Source organism: Sceloporus undulatus, chromosome 6, assembly GCF_019175285.1.
Source record: "Sceloporus undulatus isolate JIND9_A2432 ecotype Alabama chromosome 6, SceUnd_v1.1, whole genome shotgun sequence".
In the NCBI taxonomy this organism is placed as follows: Eukaryota; Metazoa; Chordata; class Lepidosauria; order Squamata; family Phrynosomatidae; genus Sceloporus; species Sceloporus undulatus.
This window is the reverse complement of record NC_056527.1, coordinates 146954167-146980940: the sequence shown is the minus strand read 5'-3', so window position 1 is coordinate 146980940 and position 26774 is coordinate 146954167. Positions and strand designations below refer to the sequence as shown.

Sequence of the window (26774 nt, the reverse complement as noted above, 5' to 3'; positions counted from 1 at the left end):
GACAGGCTTGATCATATGCAATGAAAAAGTCCTAGCTCTGATGTCTCACAAGTAATTTTTGCTGTGTCAATACTGGAAGTAAATCTTATTTACAAATTGCTGCTCAAGACTGCAAGACATGCAGAAGACAGGGCCAAGATAATCTCCTCTCCTTGTAATACTGAATTGAAGTTTCCTGTGAGGTTAATAAGACTGACACATATTTCACTATCACTTACTCAGGAAGCAGGAGCATTATTGTTAAAGCGCAAAAGAAGGTTAACAATTTTCTGCTCAAGCAATTTGCCCCCCAACAACTGTCAGAGACCAAGCAAATAAAATACCTAGCATGCAAAATTGTTTGAGGCAGTATGAATCACACTGTTCAAGTTAACCGAACTCAGCATTTTCACTCCTGTAAATAAGAAGTCTAACACCAAATGATAAACAACTTTTACTAATGTATGCAATATTGCAGGCTGGCTAAAAACAAGTATTTGCACAACAGCAAATTACAAGGACCGGTGAAATGGCCGCCACAGGTCCCTCAAGTCCCAACCAGGCTCCTTCATTGGACCCTCAAGCTCCCCTTTCCTCGGCCCCCTCACTACCACTAGGTTACTATCCTGCCTTGCCTTCCAGAGGGTCAAGGCAGCTCACATGAGCCTCACCCTTCATTTGATTCTCACAACCACTCTGTGAGAATAAGCCTTATCACACCCTGATACTGGCTTTCCTGGAAACCTTTTGCAGCATCCCAAAATCCCACATGGGACCTGGCAGCAATGGCGGTGGCAAGAAATGGAGAGTAACAAGACAGACAGACATCACCATCACCATAAAGCTAGAGGGCCAATGAACGTGAACATCAGGGATGAAAGAGAGCCAGTTGGAACAGCCTTCTCCTCTCCTTCCTCCTCCTGAATGTTACCTGACAAAGGAGAGCTCAACAGTGCGCAAGCCCCACAGATAAACAGATTCCAAAATACCCTTTCACTTTATCTTTGGTCTTCAATTTAAGAGACGGAAGAGTTTGCTGTTAAAAGAATAAAATTGCTTCAGGAAAATGCTACCTCTGTTCAGATCAAGTTTAAAAACTATTCAGGCTGCAAGTGCATTTATCATCAAAAAGAAAATTGCAGCTGCTGAAGTATTTTAGTGCCATGGAAACTGCAAGTCAAAGAAGGCATCTCATCTATCAGAAAACACAAGCCATTTGCACAAGTCATTGACTGATTCCAAAATAAATCTTAAAGACAACAGACAGCCTGCGTTACCTCAAAAGTTAAAAAGGTATGAATTGATTTATCAATGAGATTGTTGTGTATTGTCCTCTGTCAAATGCAAATACCATGAATAAATTGAGCAGAACTAAGACTTCTGTTCTGCAGTAACTAAAGGGATCTTTATAGCACCTTTGTCCACAAAAGCTTATGCTGCATCTTCTTTCACACTTAGTTTCAAAGGTGCTACAAGATCCCTTAGCATACGGATTTTCCAGACTAACACAGCTATGTCTTTGTGCTCTGCAATAAGTTATCCTTTAGAAAGTGCTCATTCTTGGCAAATCTTTTCACTCAGCTTTTGACAATGAAAAAGACCAGCACCACATTCATTTGCCAAAGGCATTTGCTACCAGCATTTTACCATTTTCTCCAGTGTCAAGGAACAAGAAATGGGAAAGGTATATTGTCACATGCCTTTTAACGGTGAACACAGCTGGTGACTGTCGAAAGGACTGTGGCCAAAGGAGTAGCCCAAAGAAACAAGATGCTCTATGGTGCCAAAAAGTTTACAAATGTGCTGCTTTACAAAAACTAAGGTGATCAAAAAAGTAATTTTAAAAAACCCAACCCAAAGGGCTACAGACCAATGAGGGAGATATGGGTGAGGCTGCTGCTGGCTTTGTCCAGCTGAGAAATGATGCACTCTGTCTTTCTGTTGCCTGCCCCAGTTGTTTTCTCCTCAGCCCTTCTCCTCTGCTCCAGGGGCCTTTTTTGGCTGCAGTGGCAGCAGAGAGGTAGCTCTCTCCTCCCTTCCCAAGGAAAAGGGAACGTGGCAACAAAAGAGGAAGAACAAGAGCCCTCTTCCACAAGATCTGAGAAATCAAAGGGAAAATCAAAACAAGAATGGGGGTGCTCTGTGATCGGCAGGGGAACACATTACATGACATGGATTCAAAGGGCCAACTTTACACTCCAGTCCCCAAGAAAGGGAACACCAGAGATAGGAGTGATCACAGGACTGCTGTATTAACTTCCCAGGCAAGCAAAGTGATGCTGAAAATTCTACAACAAAGACTTTTACCACATATGGATCAAGCAATGCCAGATCCCCAGGCTGTGAATCAACTCATTTTGGGTGTGGTGGTTGGGGAAGACCTCTATGGATACCACGGACTTAAAAAAAAAAAAAGACAAATAAATGGGTCCTGGAGCTCTCCCTAGAAGCCTGGATGATTAAACTGTCATACTCTGAGTTTTCACTAGAAAACACCACAATGCTTGGTAAGATAGAAGGCAGTAGGAAATAAGGAAGACCACATAACAGAGAGGCACACCCTCTCAAGGAAGCCACGGCCTGACTCTGCAAGGCCCCAGCGGGGATGTTGGTGATAGAAGGTGACTTATCATTCATAGGGCCGCACAGTTACACAATTAACAACAAAGGAACCAAGGGCTGCTTGAGGCAAAGCTGGGAAGGAAACCAACAAAAACGGCAACCCCTGGGGCACCTTTAAGTACCAGGCAGTGGCCTCTTCGATGCTTGGTATGGCTCTACATTTTCCAAATTTATAACAGCAGGAAAGGATGGGACTATAAACAGGCAAGTGACTCCTATTGTGGAGATGTCATTCTTTCTTTTCATTTTTGGTTAATGTTGCAGCTTTAAAACTGCCCCAATGGATGAATATCAAAAGATTTGTTGTGTTGTTTACATTTGGAGGCTCCTGTTAATGCCTGCCCTTCCTTTGGGAAATGAGGAGCAAATATCCTGTCTTCGCATTGGGCCTATTATCATTTTAATTATGCTCTTCTCCCAGGTGGTCTGGTTCCTGGACGCGGCAGTTTATAAGCAGTTACTAAATATATGCAGAATAGGAACTCAGAACTAAGGTACAATTATTTTTCACAGAGCTTAATAAGCACGGTTGTAAGCATATTGTTGCCTGTGTAGCCTCCTTTTGCTGACCTTTTTGTTGTGTCGGCTAATTTTATATATGATGATTTTACAAAAGAAATAAACTAGGGTGTTTTATTTTGCTTGACAGTTCAGAAGTCCATGGTTTCACTTCCAGTACATGACCAAAAGAGCCAATAAATTTGCCATGAAGAAGAGTTTTGTTTTCTTGGTGAAGCATCTGTGAACTGACTGCAGTTCTTCCAAATCTGGTTATTCACTAGCCAATTGCTGGGTTTCTTCTAAAAACACACACGCGTACCTTTTAATCCACAAACCACTGCCTGTGATTTCTTCATCCCCCCCCCCCCCAATTGTGCTCTGAAGAAGATTTTGGGGAGCAAGTTGAGTTCTTGCCAAAAAGAGTAGCCATGAGTGAAAACTGCAAAAGGGAAACCCTGAGCACCGAAGGTTAGAAGAGCAATGCTTCTGTTTGTTATACTGGTAGGGGCAACACACAACAGATCTGATGACCACACCAGTCAGACAGACAGAAATGGGAAAACAGTGCCAGAACCCTCTGAGGGAAGAACCCAACAAAGGGACAAAGGTCCAAAGGATGGCTGCCCACTAAACATGGGCTTCAAAATTTTTTGATAAAACTACTGTATATAATCCCAGAATCCTGTTGAGTTGGAAGGATATCAAGAAGCCATCAAGTCCAGTGCATCTATCTGATGTGGAGGATGAGCAGGACTTTCCCATATTTGCAGCTGCTGGCTACAACTCTTCTTCCCTTTCCTGGCAGACTGGTAGCCAATGGCTCATAGACACAGGCACAGGGGGCATTTTCATTACATTTTGGGGGCTTTCTGGGCCATCTTAGGTCTTTTATTAACAATAGGAAGTGAGCAAAGGCATTTGCTGTCCACTTCCTTTCCAAAAAAAAAGTCTTCTCCAGGTCCTAAATTGGCCCACCGCCCTCAGTGTGGTGGAAATGCCTGCCATGTTCCCTAAAAGGATATCTGTGGCATTTCCTACCCCATAAGGAGAGCCCTAAGGGCCACAAAAACAGCCCTGGGGGATGCCACACTTTGCCTGCCCCTGCACTGCATTGCTGTACCTTTCTTCTAAAACGAATGAAGCCAGCATTTAGTGTTTAAAACACACACACACAAGAGGCTACATTGCAATTTGTGGTCAAAACTTAGAAGTCCAACTCTTGTCAACAAAATCAATCTGAATGTTAACTGCCTTCTCTACTCTCAATTTCCAGCCCCCAGTCGGAATGAGTAATAGTGACGCTGCCGGCAAAATGGTCTCCATATACCACCATCTATTATCCCTGTCAAGTTAATGTTCCATGTTGAACCATATGCTGTGGGTACATATTCAACAAAGAAAATTCCTTAAATTTGTTACAATCAGCATTTGCAGTCATCCAAAAAACCCTGACATAAACAGCTTTATTGTGTTTCTGCCATTTTACCTAATAGCCATGGCAAAAGCCACCGACACACCATTAGGAAAGGAAGATAGAGGAACTGCTATAAAATGACTGCGTATTATATAATTTTCCTAAGCAAGAAATTTCAGTTACAATAAACTGGAATATCTAAATGTGCATGACTGTGTAAAAGAGAATCTGTATATTATACTGCATGTAAATCAATATAACATAATGCAGGCAACCATCCTGTTAAAATGAGTATTTTCCTGTTTGTATGCTTCCTTCTCCTCTACAGTTGTTGCATAATTACAGAAGTCTAACAGTACTTTATCAGAATGAAAACAATTTAAATCAAGTATCTTTACATGCATTAAGGGTAGGTCGCAGATGAATTACGAACTCCCGAAAGCCTCTGGCTCCTGGCACAGCCCTTCACATCATGTTAAAAATGATGCCCAAAGAAGAAGATAAAGAAGAAGAGCTGACAGGCTTCCTTCCAGCCCCCAGAGTAGCAACCTTAAAACGCTGAGAAAACACACCATCAAATCCTGAGCACAGCATCAATTTCGGTTAATTACAGCCTTGTCAGCAATGTGATTATTCAAACAGCTCGTGCACATGTTAATGAGTTCTTATTTGCATATTTATTTTTTCCTTTGTTGAAATGTCATTATTACATTCTACAATGATGAATAGTGCTGATGAAGTGGTCCGATATATAATTAGTCATTAGGTGGAATGAATAGATCAATTATGAAAAAAAACTGAGATTAAAAATAATCCAACAAGATTGCCCCAATATCACAAAGAAACACTGAAAAAAAGGAGGGCAGAGATGACGATATAAATAATTTGTCACTTAAAAGAGTCCAAAATTATTTAAGTTTGCCGTAAGTAAAGGAACTATTTTTAAAAAGACTTTAATAAGAACCAATCAATCAAATGGTTGATTCTGGGGAAGTGTTCTGTGGAGAGAATGATGAGATCTGTATTTTTACCCCAACAATCCCTTGAATTCCTTTTGGCTGAATGATTATTTCTAATGGATTGCTCAGCCTTTTAGAGACGGTGCACTTGCAGGGTGCCGAACCTTGAGGTGAATAAAGCACATGGAAATGGGAGAAAGTGTGGCTTGCAATCCTGGCTTATTTTTGAAGGGAACGATCGGCTCAGCCCCTTGCGATGGATTGCTATAGTTATTCCGCCAACGCTTGCGATTTGCTAGGAAAGGCATTACTGGGGAGCAGATGGGAACATTCCACATGAGCAAACCAATCAATCACCTTGGAGGGGCGCAGGTGCAACACAGCCGCGTAGCAACACACCATTTCACAGTCTATCGGGCACAAACACATGGTACCCAATCAATGGCACCCCAAGGACCTCCGAGGGGAGAGGCTCTCTGGAGCTTTACTGGTCCATGCCTGATGACTTCATAATCACACATCATTTCATTCACTGGAGGATACAAACTAGCATCCTAATAACCCATCTATTGAAAGCACTGCTTCATGTTGCGCATATTAATAAGGCTGCCATTTGCAGTGGAGTCACAGACTGGAAGCCACACCGAAAGCAGTCTAAAATAACCCAGCTCTGGAAACTTCTGCCTTGGAAGATTTGCTGCTCAGCCCCAGATCAAGGACCATGTCATTTCTTCTGCGACAAAGCAACAATTAAACATCACCAAGCCAAAGCCACCATAGATAAAGAGAGGAAATGCACAGTCACACACACAAACATCTGCAATACAAAAATGTATTGTGTGCCCCACCCCACACAAGATTTCATTAGACAACTTTTCTAAATTAGTGGCTCTGTGACAGTGAGACAGTGATGATGTACAGGAAGAACACAATGTGGCCTCTTCTGCTGGCCCCATGCAGCCCCACACTGCCACTGTGTGGCCTCTGGCGCTCAGGCCAGCCACTCCTAGGGCAACAAAAAGGGTGCATGGGGTGGGGGAGAGGGAAATAGGAAAAAGGAAACTTGGCAGGCAACCTAATGAATGGATTTGGGTGACTGCTCTTGCATCTCTCCCAGCCCCTCCTTTCCTGAGCAAAACCTATGTGACATCACAAAACAACACTGGGCTTTCAAGTACGCAGTTGCTAGGGAACACCAGCAGAAGGGTGCAGCTGTGCGCATGCTCTGCGTGAGGAGATGCATCTGGCCGGCCGGTGTGGGAACAGAATGATGCTGGACTGCATGGGCTTTTGGAGTGACCAAGCGCGTCTCCTCTGTGAGCATGTCCTTTTGCTCTTGGCACACACAAGCTAAACACAAGAAATGCCAGCTCCTGAAGCCACCGCCTCCACCGCAAGGCCCCCGGTGATTGCTGGGTGGTCAGGTATGGACACCAGCTGCGCCCTGCGCACCTTGGAGACCCACAAAGGCAGGTGGAGGCACCCTTAAGCCAGGCACCCATGTAACTCCCCTGCGACATGTGTGACACCGAGACTGAAGAAGAGGGCGGCCTACTCGCAGCCACACCGTGAATTCATGCATTTTCCAAGGGTGACCCAGGGTGAGAACAGGATGGATGTGGGGCCAGACTCAAGAGGCCTTCCAAGGCTGCCCCGTCCTCCCACTGACCATCTCATCCCCCCCAACTGCACATGAGGCAACATTGGCGCGTTACAAACCGCTGAGAAGCAGCGGTCTGGCTCTGCCTCCGCTTGCAGCGTCCGGGAACCGCAGCCTTTAAACGGCGCGGCTCCCGGACGCTGCAGAGAAGGAGTGCGGAAATCGCGCTCCTTCTCAGGCCCCGGAAGAGGCGCCGCGAGTGCCAAAGGGCGCACTCGCGGCATCACTTCCGGTGCACCATGTGCGGACGCAGAGCGTCTGCTACGTCAAAATGGCGGTGCCCGCATAAACAGGGCGCCACCATTTTGTACGGACTGAGTCCGTGATAGGGTAAGGGGCGTCTAGAAGAGACGCCCCTTTTTCAAACTGGGACGTCCTCAGGACGTCCCTAATGGCGGTTTGTAACCGCCATTATTTCTTCTTTGTGGTCTCTGCGAATCATACAAATGGGTTGTACTGCACCTGCGCAGTGCTGCTCGGAAAACTTCTGGAATCACTGGGTAAAGTTCCCGCTCTTTCCCTAGTTCCTTCTTTCCGCCCCGTTAGCTACTTTAGGAACTTTGCTTCTCCTTCTTGCTTGTTGACTGGATTTTTGACCTAACGGACCATCTTGGCCATTCTTGATATGACCCCCCCCCCCCCCGTATTGTTGACCCTTCTGCGTGTCGAACGACTTTGCTTTAAAGGACTTTGATTCGGCTCACGATGTCTCTGGCACCGTTCAAGAAGTGCAACGTCTGTGGTGGTAAGATTCCCCAGGCAGGATCCCCACTCATCGTGCCTTCTTTGCCTTGGCAAGACCCTGTGTAAATCCCTCACTCCTCAAGCCAAGAAGAAACGCGACTCTCGTCTCTTGGCTGCCCTGTACCAACAGGCCCTTCAACCCCAGCCAGCCTCCTACTCCGCTTCAGCACCTGCTGCTTTGGAGTCCGTACCAGCCGCTGCTGGTTCTGTGGCCCAGAGCTCCTCCACTGAGCCAAGTGCCATCACCGCAATCCCTGAAAAGAGTGATGGAGCCGAAGGAGCACGTCAGTCAAGATCCAAGTCGAAGTCCTCCAAAAAAGGACAAGGCTAAGTCTAAGGACTCGAGCTCCAAGAAGGATTCGTCCCATGTTAAGGATACGAGCTCCCTTGTGGATTCAAGCTCAGAATCCTCCTCTAAAAAGAGGTCCAAGCCCTCGAATGTGGGAGACGTTTCTCCTCGGGGCTTGTCAAGGAAGAGGCCTTTGGATTCTGGGGACGTCTCTTCCCATAAAAAGGCTCGTGCCAAGACTCTGGACGGCGCTTGGTCTTTTTCCAAGGACCATGGTTCACCTTCGGCACCCAGATGGGATGTGTCGGTACCACTCTCTCCCCGGGTCTGTCCAACCTCAGCCTCGGCCGCTTCTCCACCTGCTGCATTGGCCTTCCATCAACCCTCGGATGAGGCTGTTGACACCACCTCTCAGTCACCTCGTCATCGATCACCAACACCAGTCCCTCAAGTTCAAGTCCACGAGGCAGAGGTTCATCAGCCCCCCCCCGGGTCTCTCACCACGACGAGTCAGACTACTACAGTGGTGCCTCGGGTTACGAAATTAATTCGTTCCGCCGCTGCTTTCGTAACCCGAAAAGCATTCGCAAGCCGAAATGCCATAGGCGCTAATGGGGAAAAGCCGCGATTTCGTGCGAAAAAGCGCCGAAAAGCACCAAAAAATTTTTCGTAACCCAAAATAACCTTCGTAACCCGGAACAGTTTTTTTTAATGGATTTTTTTCGTAACCCGGAAATTTCGTAAGGCGGCGCATTCGTATCCCGGGGTACCACTGTACTACGACAGTGAGATTGACAGATACTTTGTCTCCGTGAGTCGGGAGGTTATCCAGAGTCGCTTGTGCCCCAAGACTACTGTGTCACCAATGCCAAGGTCCACTTTGCCTTCGATGCCCAAGTCTGCTCTGAGGTTGCATTCTACTTCACCAACGGCTTCTCCTGCTTCGGGTTCAAGGCCCTGTTCCATTGTCACCACTGCTAAGCCTACATGTCACTCTTCTCATGTGGACTTGATTACTGACTCTTCAGAATCTGAGCATGACGAAGCACATCATACAGATCCTAATGCTTCTCAGGTGGACTTGGGCTCCTTGGACACCCCGCAATCCCTGCAGGAACTCTTTCAGCCAGTGCCTCATGTCCTACTGACAACATCCGTACCTTTGCGGAGCACATCATCAAGATGGCTAATACCTTGGATATTTCGGTCACGCACACCGAAGATGATGCCGCTGACCCAATTGAGAGACAGATTCATGGCAAGGTACCGACACCACCTTCCATCCCGCTGCTGCCATCCCTTGAAAGAATAGCCAAGCGCTCTTGGAATGCACCTGCCTCACTGAATCCCACAACTAGGAAGACTGAAGCTCTTTACAGGATTTCTCCTTCTCAATCTTCTTGGCTGCTGGCACACCCCAAGCAAAATTCTGCAATTGTTGAAGGATCTCAGCAATCGTTCACTTCTAAGATGTCCTCTTCTCCTGCGGACCGAGAGGCCAAGAAGGTCGACAGCCTAGCAAAGAAGGCCTATTCCTCTTCTCTGTTGGGACTCAAGGTCGCGAACTATAATGCCTGTATGGGGCCTACATACAGTACTTAATGGAGAAGATCTCGCCCATCATCCCTGTTGTTCCGGATGACTGTCAGCGTGTTTTCACAGAGATCAGAGATGAGGCCCATTCTATCGGCAGCTGGCTCATCACCTCAGCCCGTCACTCCACGAACTGCTCGCCTAAGTCCATGGCGGCAGCTATTGCCCTTAGAAGGCACGCTTGGCTCTGCTCGTTTGATCTCAACCCGAATGCAAAGGCCACCATCAAAGACATGCCCTTCGACAACGCAGGCCTATTCAACCACGAGACTGATGAGCGGCTCAACTTCAAGTACCATATGAAGGAGGACACCAAGAAGCACGGTATGTCTACTCCTTCTCAGACTCTGTTTCGAAAGCGCCAGAGGCAATGGTATGGCCAGGCCAGCGACCCTTTCAGCAGGACCACCCATACCAACATCAGGAGCACCAGAGGCAGCACTACCCATCCCAGTCCTCTTCTTCTTCTGGCCGACGCCAGCCCCTGCTTGGTATTGTAAGAACCGCCGACAGGATACCGACCAGGGCAAGAAGAGATCCTGAAGAGTCCCTGTGTGCTCCATCACTCCCTCCACCTCCTTCTATGTCATCCTGAGGCCCTTCTTTAACATCTGAGCCTCTGTGACTTCCGACTCGTGAGTCATTGACATCGTCTGTAGGGGCTACGCCCTCGAGTTTGAAGAGCTCCCTCCAACTGGAGCTGTTGTTTCCACACACACACACCCCTCAGACACCCTTCTCGACGAAGTACGCACTCTTTTGGACAATGGAGCAATCTCGCCTGTCAACCCTTCTCAAGCCCCTACATGTTTCTTCTCCAGATACTTCACGGTTCCCAAGACCAATGGGAGCATTAGGCTGATTCTGGACTTGAGAGCCCTCAACTCCTATCTCGTCTACCATCAGTTCCGTATGGTAACTCTTGCCTCTATTCTGCCCTTGTTGCACCAGGGCCTGTGACGATCGACCTGAAGGATGCCTACTTCCATGTGGGGATTTGGGAGAGCCACCGGAGATTCCTGGCCTTTGCCGTCGGTCCCAACATGTACCACTACAATGTCTTTCCCTTTGGTCTCTCCACGGCTCCAAGGGTCTTTACCAAGGGCATGGCTCCAATCGTCGCCTACCTTCACCAAAGAGGCTCCAGTGTCTTCCCATACCTGGATGACTGGCTCTTTGCCGTCCCCTCCGTAGACGAATTGCAAAGGGATGTAGGCTTAGCCCTCTCTCACCTCGCATCCCTCAGGCTCGTGGTAAACCTGGAGAAGTCCCATCTTTCACCATCCAGAAAGATCAAGTTCATCGGCACTGTCCTCAATTCCAAGGTCTGTGTCACTTATCTACCTCAGGACCACTTCCACGCTCCCTGCTCCTCGGTCAGGACTTGCCTTGCCTACTGTCAAGTGCAGGCCAGAGATGTCCAGGTAGCTCTAGATCACATGGCCTCGACGACATTTGTGACCCCATGAGCAAGACTGCTGTTTCAGCCCCTCCCTCTTCAACTGTCATCTCGGCCTCAGAGGGAGCCATCAGGCAGACCCAGCAACATCGAGGACTGCCTGAAGGAAGAGGCCCCTCCCTCTTCAACTGTCATCTCGGCCTCAGAGGGAGCCATCAGGCAGACCCAGCAACATCGGGGACTGCCTGAGAGCTGGTGGAGGACTACTTCTGCCGCTGCCCCCCCCCATGTCACCTGGGAAGAAGCTCCCCAGAACTGCGGAGGACTGTCTTGCCGCTGTGGTGGCTTTTTACCAGGGGGGAGGGGTCAGTGAGAGAGGGGTGTTTTTATGTATTCTTAATTGTTTTATTGATATTTGCTGTGAACCGCCCTGATCTATGGAAGGGCAGTATAAAAATAATAAATTTATTTATTATATTATTATTTATATTCAAGCATGGTTCCTGTTGGCCTTCAATGCACTGACCGACCCTCCGTCCAAGTGGCTCACCGTCCTGAGATCCGTCGCCCGCTCCCTCCACTGGTGGCTTGACTCCCGTTTTTCTACACCCTGACCACAGATGCCTCCATGGAAGGCTGGGTCGCCCACATGTCAACCCTCTTCATGAAGGACTGGTGGTCTTTCGCAGAGCAGTCTCTTCACATCAATGCCCTGGAGATGCTGGCTGTAGAAAAGGCCTTGAGAGCTTTCGAAACGAACTTGGCCAACAAGGTAGTGCTTTTGTTGATGGACAACACCACAGTCATGTACTACCTCAACAAACAAGGGGGCACCAAGTATCAGACCCTGCTAGACATCACACTTTGCATCTGGGACTGGTGCATCCTGAGAGGGATTTTTCTCCAAGCAATTCACTTGCCAGGAGAGGAGAACGACTTGGCCGATCAGTTCAGCAGGTCTTCCTCAGTCTGCCACGAGTGGAGGCTCCATCCCGAGATAGTCGACGACCTCTTCAGTCAATGGGGAGCTCCCCAGATCGATCTCTTCACAACCACTCTCAACAGCCACTGTCCCCATTTCTGCTCCCAAGCGCGCCTTTGTTTGGTAAGGAGAGATGCTCTACGCCTTCCCTCCATTCCCACTAATCACCAGGGTGGTGTCCAAAATCACAAGGGACTGCTTGGATGCCATCCTCATCACTCCTTGGTGGCCGAGACAGCTGTGGTTTCTGTCCCTGACCCACCTCTCTAGGAGACACTTTCTCCAGCTTGAGTTCCATCCGGACCTTCTCACTCTGCAGGACGGCAGAGTCTGTCACCCGGACATCAAAAACTTACTGATGGTGGCGTGGAGACTACATCCCTAGATCAGCTGCCTCCCTCAGTACGGATGGTGATTTTGGCTGCCCAGAAGCCTGCCACCAAAAGATCCTACGCTTCTAAATGGAAGAAGTTCCTGGACTTCCTCTCTGCGAGAGGCCTTTCTCCATCCCGAGTGACAACACCGGCGGTGCTGGAGTTTTTGATGGCACTTTTGGATGCGGGGCTGTACCTCTCCTCCATTGTTATCTCTCTGCCATCTGCTCTCATTTCCAGTTTGATGGCAAACCTTCTTTCTTCAGGGACCCTCTTGTGAAGAGTTTCCTGAAAGGATGCAACAATCTTCAACCTCCGGTCTCGATACCAGCACCTGCTTGGAGTTTGGACACTGTGCTGTCTGCTCTGCAATCCAAGCCTTTTGAACCCATGGCCACTTCAGACTTGAGACTCTTGACTTGGAAGACAACCTTCCTTGTGGCTATCACCTCTGCCCGCCATGCGGGCGAACTCTGTGCCCTACAGAGGGACAGTCTTTCCTTGGGTTCTATAAGGATAAGGTTGTCCTCCATACTGGCATTACCTTTCTGCCTAAGGTGGTGTTTGCCTTCCACATGTGTCAGGACATTGTTTTACTGACCTGGCCCTGAACCCGACCACTGACACTTGCACACCTTAGACGTTCGGAGGGCTTGGCCTTCTATTTGGATAGAACTATGGGTTCAAGCCGTTCCGAGAGACTTTTCCAATGCTACTCAGAACCGAAAAAGGGACTGATGGTGCAGAGGCTTTCCAAATGGTGATGGTGCAGAGGCTTTCCAAATGGGTGGCTGGTACCATCCACCTCTGCTACAAACTGTTGGGCAGACCTCTCCCGGCCAGGGTTTGGTGCCATGCAACTAGGATGGTAGTGACATCCTCCGCCTTTCTGACGAGGGTCCCTTCGGAGGATGTCTGTAAAGCTGCTGTTTAGTCCTAGCCATTGACTTTCATAAAACATTATAGGCTGGACACCAGGGCCAAATGGGACACAGCTTTTGGGAGGGCAATGTTGGTTTCAGGTTTATATTGATTGCACTGCATTTCCTTTGTTTACATGTTGTTGAAAGGAATGTTTTTTGCCAGGTTGGTGTGGTTTACAACATTCCTATGGTTTACATACAGGTCTTGCATGACCTAATGCACTGGTTTAACTTTGACTTGAACAGGTTGAGTGCTTTGATTAAATTAATAAGCACAGCTCACATGATTTTGGGTTCAACATTTTTATTGTGATTAATAAACACAGCTTGTTGGAACCTTACTTGGTGTCATGACACTCCCTCCGCCACTGACCTAAGCTTGTCAGTCTCAATCCATTTGTATGATTCGCAGAAACCAAGAAGAAGGAGGACAGGTTGCATACCTGTAATGGTATTTCAAGTGGTCATCTGTGAATACATACAAATCCCACCCGTCCTCCCCTCAGTGTCCTGCTCTTCATTGGCTCATTCTCATGTCGCTTACGTGGCGTAAATTTCAGAACTGGGGAAAGAGCGGGAACACAGGAGGCATATAAGAGATGGGCGGAGCTACCGCCAAAAAGTTGCAAAGTTAACTTTGCCCAGTGATTCCAGAAGTTTTCCGAGCAGCACTGTGCAGGTGCAATACAACCCATTTGTATGTATTCGCAGATGACCACTCGAAGAAATACCGTTACAGGTATGCAAACTGTCCTTATTTTCCAAGGAGGAGGCACACTACCCCTCATCTCCATCCAAGTATGGTGGGACTGCTGCCAAGGCCCTCTTGCAACTCACTGCCTCACCACTGGCAGCTCTTTTACAGACCCCCTACACACACACACACACACACACACACACATCCCCAGCACAGAATAGATAGCTCAGCTCTTGTTTGTGGGAGCAGCTTCCATCCTGGGATGCTGGAAATGGAGGAGCTGCCAAGTGCTGCCTTGACACAGAAGGTGGAAGTGAACCGAGTCACAGCACACCCCAAAGGGTTGAGTGTGTGTGCATGCCCCCCTCAGGAAGCCCTTGGTCACTCTGGAAATCTAATCATCCAGAAGAGGGGACGGGGCATTTTCTTCATGGTTTACTATCTCCTTCCAAATGTTTCTGTTGATAAAGAGACTGGTCTAAATCCAAGAGAGAGCTGGTGGAAATCCCTTCCCTCCTCACGGCCTAAAAGTCAGTTTTGGGGAGGCATGGAGGCTTTAGTGTACCTCGCACTTTTGCTGAATCCCGCTTTTTCACCAGCCCAAATCCTGTCTTGGATTCTTCCCCTTACTTATCAGCTCTACTGTGAAATGAAATAAAACATTTTACAAAAATATTGTTGTTGGTTCTCTAAACATATGTAAAAGGCAGGTGAAAACCTTCGCCTGAATTTTAGACTATCTTTGCTTCCTGGAGTGCTATACAACGCCCCTATCCTTTACACCTGCTCACCCCCCATTTCTTGACACCATAATTGAAAGGTACCAGTGTCACTTGGACCTCCGAGCTCCTGCAGGGTAGACAGAAATATCAGCGTGGCTAGCACCTGTGACCTATTCTTGTGGCTCTTCTCTGCCTGACGGCAATCCCTGTTAGTCCAAGCGCCACAGCTGCGGACAAGGAAGACGCAAGGAGCCCTAAGGGGCAGTGTGCGGGTCTGTGTACGCACAGGAGGAGAGCGGACACCTGCCTGGCTCTATGGCACACACCGGAGGAAGAGGGGCTACTCACACAGTCAAACATTCCTTTAAATCCTCCAGGTATTTCAAGTGAGAAGGAAAGTTATCTGAATCAATGCCACCATGACCTGCGGCTGGCTGCTGGGACACAGAGTTAACAGAAATGTATAGAAAAAATACCCGCCTCGATCCAATACAGGGAGAGGCGGGATACAAATTATTACACTGGTACCCCGGGATACGAATGCGCCGCGTTACGAAATTTCCGGGTTACGAAAAAAATCCATTAAAAAAAACTGTTCCGGGTTACGAAGGTTATTTCGGGTTACGAAAAAATTTTTGGTGCTTTTCGGCGCTTTTTCGCACCAAATCGCGGCTTTCGCTATTAGCGCCTATGGGGCTTCGGCTTGCGAATGCTTTTCGGGTTACGAATGGCGCCGCGGAACGAATTAATTTCGTAACCCGGGGGAGCCCTGTATTATTATTATTATTATTATTATTATTATTATTATTATTATTACCTGGTAAAAAAACATGCTTTGTAGCCCACTAAAAGCACTAAATTATAATGTGATTATTAACTTCCCTGAAACCCCCTAGTTTCCATAAAAAAGAGGGTGGGTAAGAACATGCCTTCACTGTGAGCAGAATTCAAAGAACTAAATTCTGTCATCATCCTATGAGGGCTACACCCCACCATCCCTCTGGTCAGAGATGAACTTCAACCACAAAGGCTGTTTTATCAGTTTACACGGCATGTGTGCTTGTGTTGGACTATTGGCTCTGGAAACCAGGATTTGAAGCCCAGCTCAGCCATGTAAATCCAGTGGGAGACCTTGGGCAAGTCACTCTCTCAGCTCAGAGGATGGCAGTGGCAACCCTCTCCCTGAAGAAACATGCCAAGAAAAACCTATTCCCCAGGATTCCAGGGACTGGTATCAGATTTGGGCCCATTGGTGACCATTGTTTTTGTCTTGTCTTGAAACCTGCTAGGGACCAGCAGCTGACAGGTTGTTTACTTGCAACGGTCCATGGGCCATTTCTAAGGGATGACCTCTGTGAAGTTTTACACCTCAGCAACCAAAACTTTCCTCCAGGGGTGGGCAGAAGAAATACCTGGATCTGCTGGAAGACCCTGGATTATTTCAACTAGGTCAGCCAGGATTTCTGGGTCCCAACTCTTCAACAGATGCAGTGGCAAAATGACAGACACATCTTGCCACCCTAAATGGCTGAAATGAAGAAAGTGACTTCCTTTAACTGCTAGCACTCTACTTAAGTACACCAATTCCTAAATTCTTGGGCTCAGAATTGGTTAATGGTAAGCATTGTGTTCCTTCTGCATCAGACTCAACTTGGCAGGGCATTGGGTTCCAGTAAAAAACAGAAGAGACCCTGAACATCTGCCCACCCGTCTCCCCCTCTCCCTTCCCTGACAGGACAGAGCAGAGACCCAAACACTCCTCCACCTTGACATCGGTGATCGCTCTAGTTGGGGGAGGAGGAGGAGAAAGAAAAGGTCCCCATATTCTGAACCCCTCAAAACCCCTGTCCAGCCGCTGTCATTCAAGGTTACAGAGACCTGCATGAGAGTCTCTCCATGAAAATCACGCACAGCTGAAGCAAACGCTGAAGGAAAGCTGCATCAGGGCTTTCAACTGAAGTGCCTGAAAGTACCAGGCAGGAGCTTGTTGTTCCTGCCTAATACAAACATTCCCCGTATTTGACATGGCTGTTAAAAAAGAAAAGGAAGGAACTAAGCCAGAAGCCAACTTCTACAGGTCATTCAAATCACTGATATAGAAAATTCCATCTGCAGGCCCCAGTAATTAGAGCCCTTAATAGATGACAGTCACTTGCTTTGCCAATGTCTCCCCCCCCCCCCCCACACACACACCATTTCTTCTGAACTGTTCACCAATATATCTCCTCAAGAACTTCTTGGCTTCTGCCACAGAAAGGCTATATTCCCTTTCCTTCTTTGGTGCCAAGCAGCCTTACACCAGACAACTTTCACGTTCTGTTTCTTAACCATTGGTATCACAGCACTAACCAATGATGCTGTCTTCATCAGTCTGCCAGCATCAAGTGCTGGAGCGTATAGCAAAGGAGTGTATAGCAATAGCCACAGCACTGAAAATAAGTCCTCCAGTGCTACATCCAGAAATCACCTCTCCAAAAGGACCAAACCCACCATGGTGGCTCGATGTGCTCTCCCAACTAAGAGACTATTGGCAATAGATTCAAGAGCCAACAAGAGGCCTGGCAGAACCAGGAGGTGAATTCTTGGCAGTAGGTGGCCCACCCTGGTAACGAAACTAGCTTGTAACCCAGTAGTTCCCAGATCTGAATCATCCTTACCATCCTGATACTCCTGGGGCTGAGGTGGCATGACCCACTCCAGCACTTTACTTAAGAAAGGGATCTCTTCACATGTGCTCCTCATACATTAATATCCCCTACCTCATCCCTGTGCAAATCATGATGCAACGTTAATGCGCTGGTGCTAATGCTAATCATAGTTAGCATCAAATCAGAGTCTGAAAATTATGTTTCATAGAATTATAGAATCGTAGAGTTGGAACAGACCACAAGGGCCATCCAGTCCAACCTCCTGCCATGCAGGAAATCTCAGTCAAAGCATACCTGACAGATGGTCATCCAGCCCCTGCTTAAAGACCTCCAAGGAAGGAGACTCCACTACACTCCAAGGAGGGAGTGTGTTCCACTGTCGAACAGCCCTTACTGTCAGGAAGTTCCTCCTAATGTTGAGGTGGAATGTCTTTTCCTGCAGCTTGCATCCATTGTTCCGGGTCCTAGTCTCTGGAGCAGAAGAAAACATGCTTGCTCCCTCCTCAATATGACATCCCTTCAAATATTTAAACAGGGCTATCATATCACCTCTTAATCTTCTTTTCTCCAGGCTAAACATCCCCAGCTCCATAAGACGTTCCTCATAGGGCATGGTTTCCAGACCCTTCATCATTTTAGTTGCCCTCCTTTGGACACAAGGCTCCAGTTTCCCAATGTCATTTTTGAATTGTGGTGCCCAGAACTGGACACAGTATTCCAGGTGGGGCCTGACCAAAGCAGAATAGAGTGGCACTATTACTTCTCTTGATCTAGACACTATACTTCTATTGATGTAGCCTAAAATTGCATTGGCCTTGTTGGCTGCCGAATCACACTGCTGACTCATGTTCAACTTGTGGTCTACTTGGACTCCCAGATCCCTTTCACACATAGTTTCATTCAGCCAGGTGTCACCCATAATCCTATATCTGTGTATTTCATTTTTCTGCCCTAAGTGCAGTACCTTACATTTCTCTGTATTGAATTTCATTTTGTTAGCTTTGGCCCAGCTTTCCAGTCTATTCAGATCATTGTGTATTTCATTTTTCTGCCCTAAGTGCAGTACCTTACATTTCTCTGTATTGAATTTCATTTTGTTAGCTTTGGCCCAGCTTTCCAGTCTATTCAGATCATTTTGAATCTTGATCCTGTCCTCTGGAGTATTAGCTATTCCTCCTAATTTGGTGTCATCTGCAAATTTGATGGGTATGCCCTCAATTCTGTCACCCAAGTCATTGGTGAAGATGTTGAATAGCAAACTGGCCCCAGGACAGAGCCCTGTGGGACCTCACTGGTCACTTCTCTCCAGGATGAAAAGGAGCCATGGCTGATCATCCTTTGGGTTCGGTCAGTCAACCAATTCCAGATCCATGTAACAGTTGCCTTGTCTAGCCCACATTTTACAAGCTTGTTTGCAAGAATGTCATAGGGAACCCTGTCAAAGGCCTTAATGAAATCAAGATACTGTATACTATATCCACAGCATTCCCTTCATCTAACAAGCTGGTAATTTTAGCAAAGAAAGAGATCAGTTTTGTCTGGCATGACTTCTTTCTCTGAAACCCGTGTTGACTTTTTGTGATTATGGAATTGCCTTCTAGATGTTCACAGACTCTCTTTTTAATGATCTCTTCCAGAATCTTTCCTGAGATTGATGTCAGAGTAACTGGACAATAATTGTTGGGATCCTCTTTTTCCCCTTTTTGAAGATGAGGACAACGTTTGCCCTCCTCCAGTCTGCTGGGATTTCTCCTGTTCCCCAGTTCTCAAAGATTATTGCCAATGGCTCCGATATTACATTTGCCAGTTCTTTTAATACCCTTGGATGTAGTTCATCTGGTCCTGGAGACTTATATTCATTTAGGTTACACAGGTATTCCTGTACTATCTCTTTACTTATTCTGTGCTGAACTTCCCCTATTCTGTCCTCTGCTCCATTATCCTCAGGTTGAGCACCCTTTGCTTTTTCTGAGAAGACTGAGGCAAAGAAGGTGTTGAGGAATTCTGCCTTTTCTCTGTCCTCTGTTAGCATTTTGCCATCTTCTCCACGCAGTGGCCCTACTGTTTCCTTCTTCTTCCTTTTGCTGTGGATATATCTAAAAAAGCCCTTTTTATTGTTTTTAACCTCTCTAGCAAGCCTGAGTTCATTCTGCGCTTTAGCTTTTCTGACTTTACCCCTACACATGCTTGCTATTTCTTTGAATTCCTTTTTCGTGATTTCCCCCCTTTTCCATTTCTTATACATGTTCTGTTCAAAACTTAGCTCAGTTGAAAGCTTAGCCATCCATCCTGGTTTCTTTAGACATTTCCCATTTTTCTTCCTCAATGGAACTGTTTGAAATTGTGCCTTCAGTATCTCCCTTTTCAGAAGCTCCCATCCGTCCTGAACTCCCTTCTCTTTTAGTATTCCTGACCATGAGATCGCCCCCAGTATTTCTCTAAGTTTACTGAAATCCGCTCTCCTGAAATCTAGGATGCGTGTCTGACTATGCCTGGCTTCTCCTTTCCACTGTATAACAAACTCCAGGAGAACATGGTCACTTCCACCTAATGATCCCACCACTTGCACCCCATTAAACAAGTCATCCTTGTTGGTTAGGATCAGCTCTAAAATAGCTAACCCCCTTGTTGCCTCTTCCACCTTTTGGACAATGAAACTGTCTTCGAGGCAAGTGAGGAATTTGCTAAACCTTGAGGATTTGGCTGAGTTTGACTTCCAGCAAATATCAGGATAGTTGAAGTCACCCATCACTACGACATCTTTCCTTTCTGAGTGTGTGGTCATCTGTTCTAGAAAGACATCATCCAATTCCTCAGTCTTACTTGGGCGGGGGGGTCTGTAGTAGACTCCCACCATAACGTCCTTGTTGTTTCCCTCCCCTTTAATTTTTATCCAGATGCTCTCCACCTGGCTTCCATGATTGATGTCCTGGATCTCTTCACTGGTGAAAATGTCCCTGACATATAGTGATATTCCTCCTCCTTTCCTGTTTGGCGTGTTTCTCTTGAATTCATTCTAGTTTGCAAGCCCCAGTTACAAAACAAAAAGACTGCCATGGTTAATGTTAGCCATGGCAGGAGTATAATGTCCTATCATTGCTAAAAGCAACAAGAGAAAATATGGAGTGTGGAAGCCTGTTTAAAATTGCTTATGATCAAAGCAGGGAGCTGGGGCCAAATGGAAGGGAAAGGAAAGCATGGATTAGTGGGGCAAATTTTGGTGTCTTAATTGTACTTACATGACTTGGAAGAGCAAGGTTTGCACTGAGCCTAATGGTTTCCCCATCAAATTCCAGACAGGAGGGCAACACATTTCAGCCTAGTTACAAGTCCATCTAATGGTAATGGGTTACTCTAGAATGAACTGTAACAAAACTCCATTTTTTCAAACTGATAACGTCAACAGAATAATACTGGTATTAGGAAATAACACAAATCAGTTCTACATAATAGCTTTTACTTTTTCTAACAAAAACACTTTAGGATATCTAAATGAATATTAAAATGCATCTTTCTACACAAATTGTTCATTATCGAATCATTATTAATTCTTATTCAGCAAAACTGTCTTGCTCCTGCAACATACAAGATCATTAAAGTCTTTAAGAGCTCCATCATTCAAGACAGTGGCAGTTAATAATCAGCTATCTTTTAAGGCAAACATGTTTATGGCTGAACATAATATATAAAAGCAATGTCTGCTGACACACAATTCTCTATTTTTAATGGTGCTTACATGCAATGACCGACCTATGAAATATGCCTCAATTTTAATACAATACAATTGTAAGATCTGTGGAAAGCAGAGTGGTACTCTTTAGTACAGAAATGATGAGCAAGGCAGCTCAAAGCAGATCAATAAATCTGGACACCAAGAAAAGAGCCTGTGTTTAGGGCAAGGAGTTCATGCACATCATAACACAGCCAATTTGCTGTTAAACTATCAACCGCCTTTGCCGTAAACATCCTATACCTTTGTGGAGACCTATTGAAAAGTCAGTGTTAAATCAACCCCAACATGAGGTTGCCATTAAAATCTTCTAAATGCAAAGAGCATCCTGAATCTGCCACCTGAGGAAGCTGACCCCAATGATAAGGAAAGGGTAAGGTGGGCTTCCCTGGAGCAGAAACTCCCAGAGGAAAAGCCCTGCTCAGAGCTCCACAGAGCAAGGTGTCTCTTAGAATCATAGAATCATAGAGGATACCTTGGCCAAAGGCATTCCCAAAACAGGGCATAACTAACATTTTGGATTGCATTGCAAACACAAGAGGCGGTCTGTGACTTTATTAACTGGTCCGTTTTGTCCCATCCCATCCAATGGCAAGAACTAGACTCTCCTGCCAAAGCTATTTATTTAAGTTACTCTTATACATAAAATATGACCTTTCAGGACATCTCAAAAATATTAGTCCACTGCCACTTTCTGAGTCATGATTCCTCCAACAAAGTCACCGTGTCAGAAACGCATTCCTGTCAACCTAATGGTAGTAATGTGCTCACAAACAAACCTAGTGTAGTTATCTGATCACAAACAAAATAGAAGAATTACAATACAGCTTGGAAGAAAAGAAGACACTCCAAAATGGTTCAAAGTTAGGTTAAAATAAGTAAGTGAAGCACACAGGAATTCAACTACCACTGGTTTCTTTAAATGAATTAATATTTTGCCCTGGAGGATTTCCCTCCAAATTTGGTTCTACTATAGCACTAACAGAACTAAAATTAAAGGAGGCTACAGACTAGAACACACCAGATGTTCTCTTCAGGACCAAAGTGGCAGAGGTTAAATGTTTAGATACACACTTGGATGCAGCAAAAAGAAGTGTTTTTATAAAATGAAGAAGGCAGTCACTTCCTGCATTATTAAAATCTATACAAGGTCTTTCAAAACATCCAGCGGAAATAAATCAGCAGTCTTCAAACTACGCTGCTTAGCTGGGCCCTGTCCCAATGTCTATCTGCCCCGGCCTCTGAAAGCTCTGCATGGAGCATGAGCACCAGACTCCAGCGGAGAGGCCTCCTTCCCCTTGGACTGAAAGGCCAGGAGGAGCCAGGACACACACCGAAGCACTGGAGCCAGTTGAATGCCAGGTCTCTCCAACACCTAGACTAGCAAATCTATTCCTCTCACACATTTAACATCTGGAGTAAGAGAAGTCCCTCATTCAATAAGATCTGCTTTGGAGGTGAGGTCAGTGGGCAGGAAGCCCAAAGGTATATGCCTGGGCAGCGTAGCCTAAAATTATTTCAAGCTAGTCAGTAAGATTACCATCACGCAACCCAGAACATGTACCCAGTACCTCTCCCTTTGACCCCTGAAACTGGGCAGTAGACATCCTATACCTCCTACAGAAAAATGTGGCCTGTAACCCAAAACCCCATGCAGGCCTTTAGCAGAAAACAAAATGTTGTTCCTCACTTCCCAGAGAAGCTACAGTGCAGCAAATTTTCCCCTTCAAAACCAGGGTTAGAAAAGGCAAGAGCCCCCTGTTTTCCTCCTCTCCCAAAGATCCCTCTCTTGCTTGGATTTTCTTCCCTGTGACAGCTCCCCTTCACGGCCCATTTTTCCACCAGTCTCTGGAGTTTGCACATTTCCCCCTTCTGGTGTGGGAAGTGGGAGAGAGAAGGAAGCTAATGCCACGGGAGTGGGCAAAGGAAGGAAGACGAAAAGGTAGGCATGCTGAGAGAGCAAAGACTAGAAGAACGATGAACAAGAGACATCACCTTACAAGGGAGACGTGCGACAATGGGGACGTTGGTTGGCATTCTCAATCCATTCACAGAGCAAACTTCCTGCTGCCTGTAAAGCATCTACCTGCAACTGGAGTGAAGGGGAAGGAGAAGGCCAGGTGGCAAAAATATACTCCCGATTCTGGGATAATCCATTGGGGGTGCCACACTGTGCCTAGCACCAGAAGCAGAAGAACCCACATCATTTCTCTTCTAACGCCATTTCTCCCCATGCCCCTTCCTTCACCCTCTTGCTGCCTGCAGGTAAAGGAACAGGTGGCTCTTGCCAGCAGCCCTGGGACCCCAGGTTGCCTACCCTTGCTGTATGTAGTGCAGCCTCCCTCCAAGAGCTATCCCACTTTCTGAGAAAGAAGGCCTTCTTGCCCCTGGCCTGCTGGGGAATTGTTGCATGTTTTTTAAATGCAACCCCCCCCCCCCCAAAAAAAAGGATGCTACCAATGGATACACCGTTAACCCTTCTTTCAAACACTGCTCTGACATCCTCAGGCGGGGTATAAACATTTGAGGGTCTGTCATGTTTACAAGCATACGCTGTGCAACCAAACAGTTTGTCTCCCTGTTTGCAAAAGATTAAAATCAGTAAACAAAGGCAAAGGGGAAAGATCTCCAGAAGACCACCAGGATTTGGATTTATGTAATCTACTTAGATTGCCAAGGCAGTGTCTTGAAAGGACAATATCATCAAGAATAAAAATAGGTCACATGCGCCAGACAGGAGGGGAAAAAACCCCAACATCGCTTTAACAGATGAAGTCACATTAGAAGGAAATTCCTAAACTACAGGCACAAACTAAACAGCCCAGTTCCAAGGCAATTCTGTAAAATCAGCAGTGGTAATGTTTAAGCCATTCAAAATGAAAGTTATTAAGGCAGCCTGTGAAGACCAGGAAAACAGACAGACATTCTCTTAGTCATTTCCTCTGAACGTATTTTATGTTCAAAACTGAACGCTAAGGGAGTAAGCTCAGCTTTTAAATGCATCTGTATTTGGGGGCTGAGAAAAGAGCACAATTCAAATTTGAAAAAAGGATTCTTGGAAACATTAAAAAAGTTCCCCAAGCCCTTAACAACAACAGCAGCAGCTCTTATTATTTACTTGCTTTTTAAAATTTATATCCCTCCTTTCTCCCCAAATAGGACTCAAAGCAGCTAAAATACTAAAGCAAATGTTATTGCGTTGGCCTTTTCTGCCAACCATGATAAAGTCCACGGAATAAAAATCAGCTGTGGCAAGTGAATGTGGAGGGCAAAAGCCCTTGAAACTGACAAATACCTCTACTACTCCCCTAGAAGACGGAAAATAAGATATCTCCCGTGACCAGAGCGGCTGAGAGGAGGCTTCGCACAAAGAATGACCTACTCACCCATCAGATTGGAGTTTGCAAAAGGGGTTGGGGACAATCCGTCACTGGGCCCTAATCGACTCTCATTCAAGTGATCACTGTAATGAGGACTGTCCGGAAAGCCCTGCGGGAAAAGGACAGAGAATTTAGCAGATTATTTGGCAGCCCAACTAAATCAGTTCAAAGACACTCTCCTAATGAGATGGAGAGACACAGTGGGACATTCCTCCTGAACCTGGTGTTCAAAGGTGTCACAAAAGAATACACATACATACACTGGTTTCTGGGCACTTAAACCTGGACTGAAAGATCGCTATTTTGGTGATTATTTCATTCCACTTCTTAAAATACTAAGCATACTGGTGCTGTCTTACTCTGGTAATGCTGGTTTTCCAGGAATTAGTCCCTGGACCTCAACTCTTGAGCTGCACTGTCTGAGTCTGTTTTGGACTTTCAATCTTATCACAAGCACCAGCGCAATTCCTTTCAAGCAGGTGCCACACAGTCACACAGTGGAAGATGTCCCAAGCTGTGGCCTGGCAGGTACAAACTACACTAACTGAGGTATCCAAGGGCATCCCCACACTGAACACATTGCCACAGTCTAACTGGAAGGCTAACTAGAAGGTTACTGAAACACAAACTGCATTGCTTAGAGTACAGTGGTACCTCGGGATACGAATTACCCAGGTTACGAATTTTTCGGGATACGAATAAATCCCATAGGGATTTATTGTTTCGGGTTACGAAGGTTTTTTCGGGTTACGAAAAAACCCTGCCGCTGTTTAAATGGAGCCGCGGCAGAGCCGCAGCTTTTTTTCCCATTAGCGCCTATGGCAATTCGGGTTACGAAGGTTTTTCGGGTTACGAAATTAGCCGCGGAACGAATTAATTTCGTAACCCGAGGCACCACTGTATTCATACCCAGGAAAGGCCTTAGTTGTGGGGGGCAGTTGAATCTGCCCCACCAACCTCAACACCCTGAGAAATGGAGCCCACCTGGGCTTCCAGTGACAAATACAGGTCTATTCTAACAACAACAACAACAACAACAAATGTATTCCTACTTTCTATCCAGCAGACAGGCATTGAAAGCAAAAGAGAACTGTCAGGATCCCCAAGCAATCTTAAGATCCACTATCACCACCACCACAGAAATAGGAAACACTTGCTTAGCGAGTTAGGTCTGATCACAAATCGTTCTAGTACAAGTGCTATTCCATTTCCATTTTGCAAGAAAACACCTTCTTCTCAGACCACAACATAAGGAGGTGGGGCGGAAGAGGAAGAATCCCCACTGGAGATAATTTTATTCAATTGCAGGTTCACAACATAAACCCAAGCGTACAAAAATATTCCCAAAGCTGTGTTTGAAAAGCACACAATCTGCCTCTTTAAAACTCTTTACAGCCAGGCCTTAAAGAAGTTCCAAGAGAGGCTTAAGTGGGAGGGGAAAATGTTCAGGCCTGCAGCCATGAGAAACCATCCTGAATCCCCCAGGACTCGAAAAATCATCAATCACCGAGGATTTGTCATTTTCCAGACTGTGGGCCTGCATTCAAGATGACATTAATGGGGCTGGAACAGGCCTCCCTATCTTTGCTGTCAGTTCAACCAAAGGGCTAGTAACTGAGGGCTAAATATCTGTCAAGCCCCTGCAACTGCTTATGGATGCATGTCACAACTTTCTGCTAAACTGCCTTAGCACTTATCTTCTGGGAGCCCCAGAAGATTACTCACTTTACCTACTTTGGAATGAGCGATACACATGTGATAGACGTTCAGAAAAAACCTTAGTGACATTTACAACTTGCTCATGACCACGAGGGTGTCCTCTGGTAACCAGGGCCTGGCCCCGTCTGTCAGGCAACCAGCGCCAAGCAGCAGCAGAAGCAGCAGCAGCTGCCCAGCAAACGGGATGCTCCTAGCCAAGGTCACTGTATGCTTGCTTTATGTTCAAGTAGTGCACAATGCAGTAAGATGCTGGCTGAATAAAACAGCCTGCACAGAACACACCTATCGAAAGTGTAGCCTTCCAACCATTTGGTTTACTATGCAATTCAGGTGGTCAGGCTCAGAATAATACGTCTTTGTTCCTAACATTCATCATTTAAAAAGAGAGCCAACTTTGATGTATAGCTTTTAGAATCTGCTATATGCTGAAGAACAGATT

At 46.2% G+C, this 26774-nt stretch overlaps 1 protein-coding gene across 3 annotated transcripts in view; it reads right to left on the bottom strand.

Moving 5' to 3' along the window:
* The window catches only part of TCF12 (transcription factor 12), a 116854-nt gene that overhangs the window by 61874 nt on the left and 28206 nt on the right, over nucleotides 1-26774 (bottom strand). For all 3 annotated transcript variants that reach the window (XM_042471384.1, XM_042471383.1, XM_042471387.1), the window contains one exon: nucleotides 24623-24725. In XM_042471384.1, the coding sequence (XP_042327318.1) occupies nucleotides 24623-24725 (103 nt within the window). The remainder of the gene's footprint in view (nucleotides 1-24622; nucleotides 24726-26774) is intronic.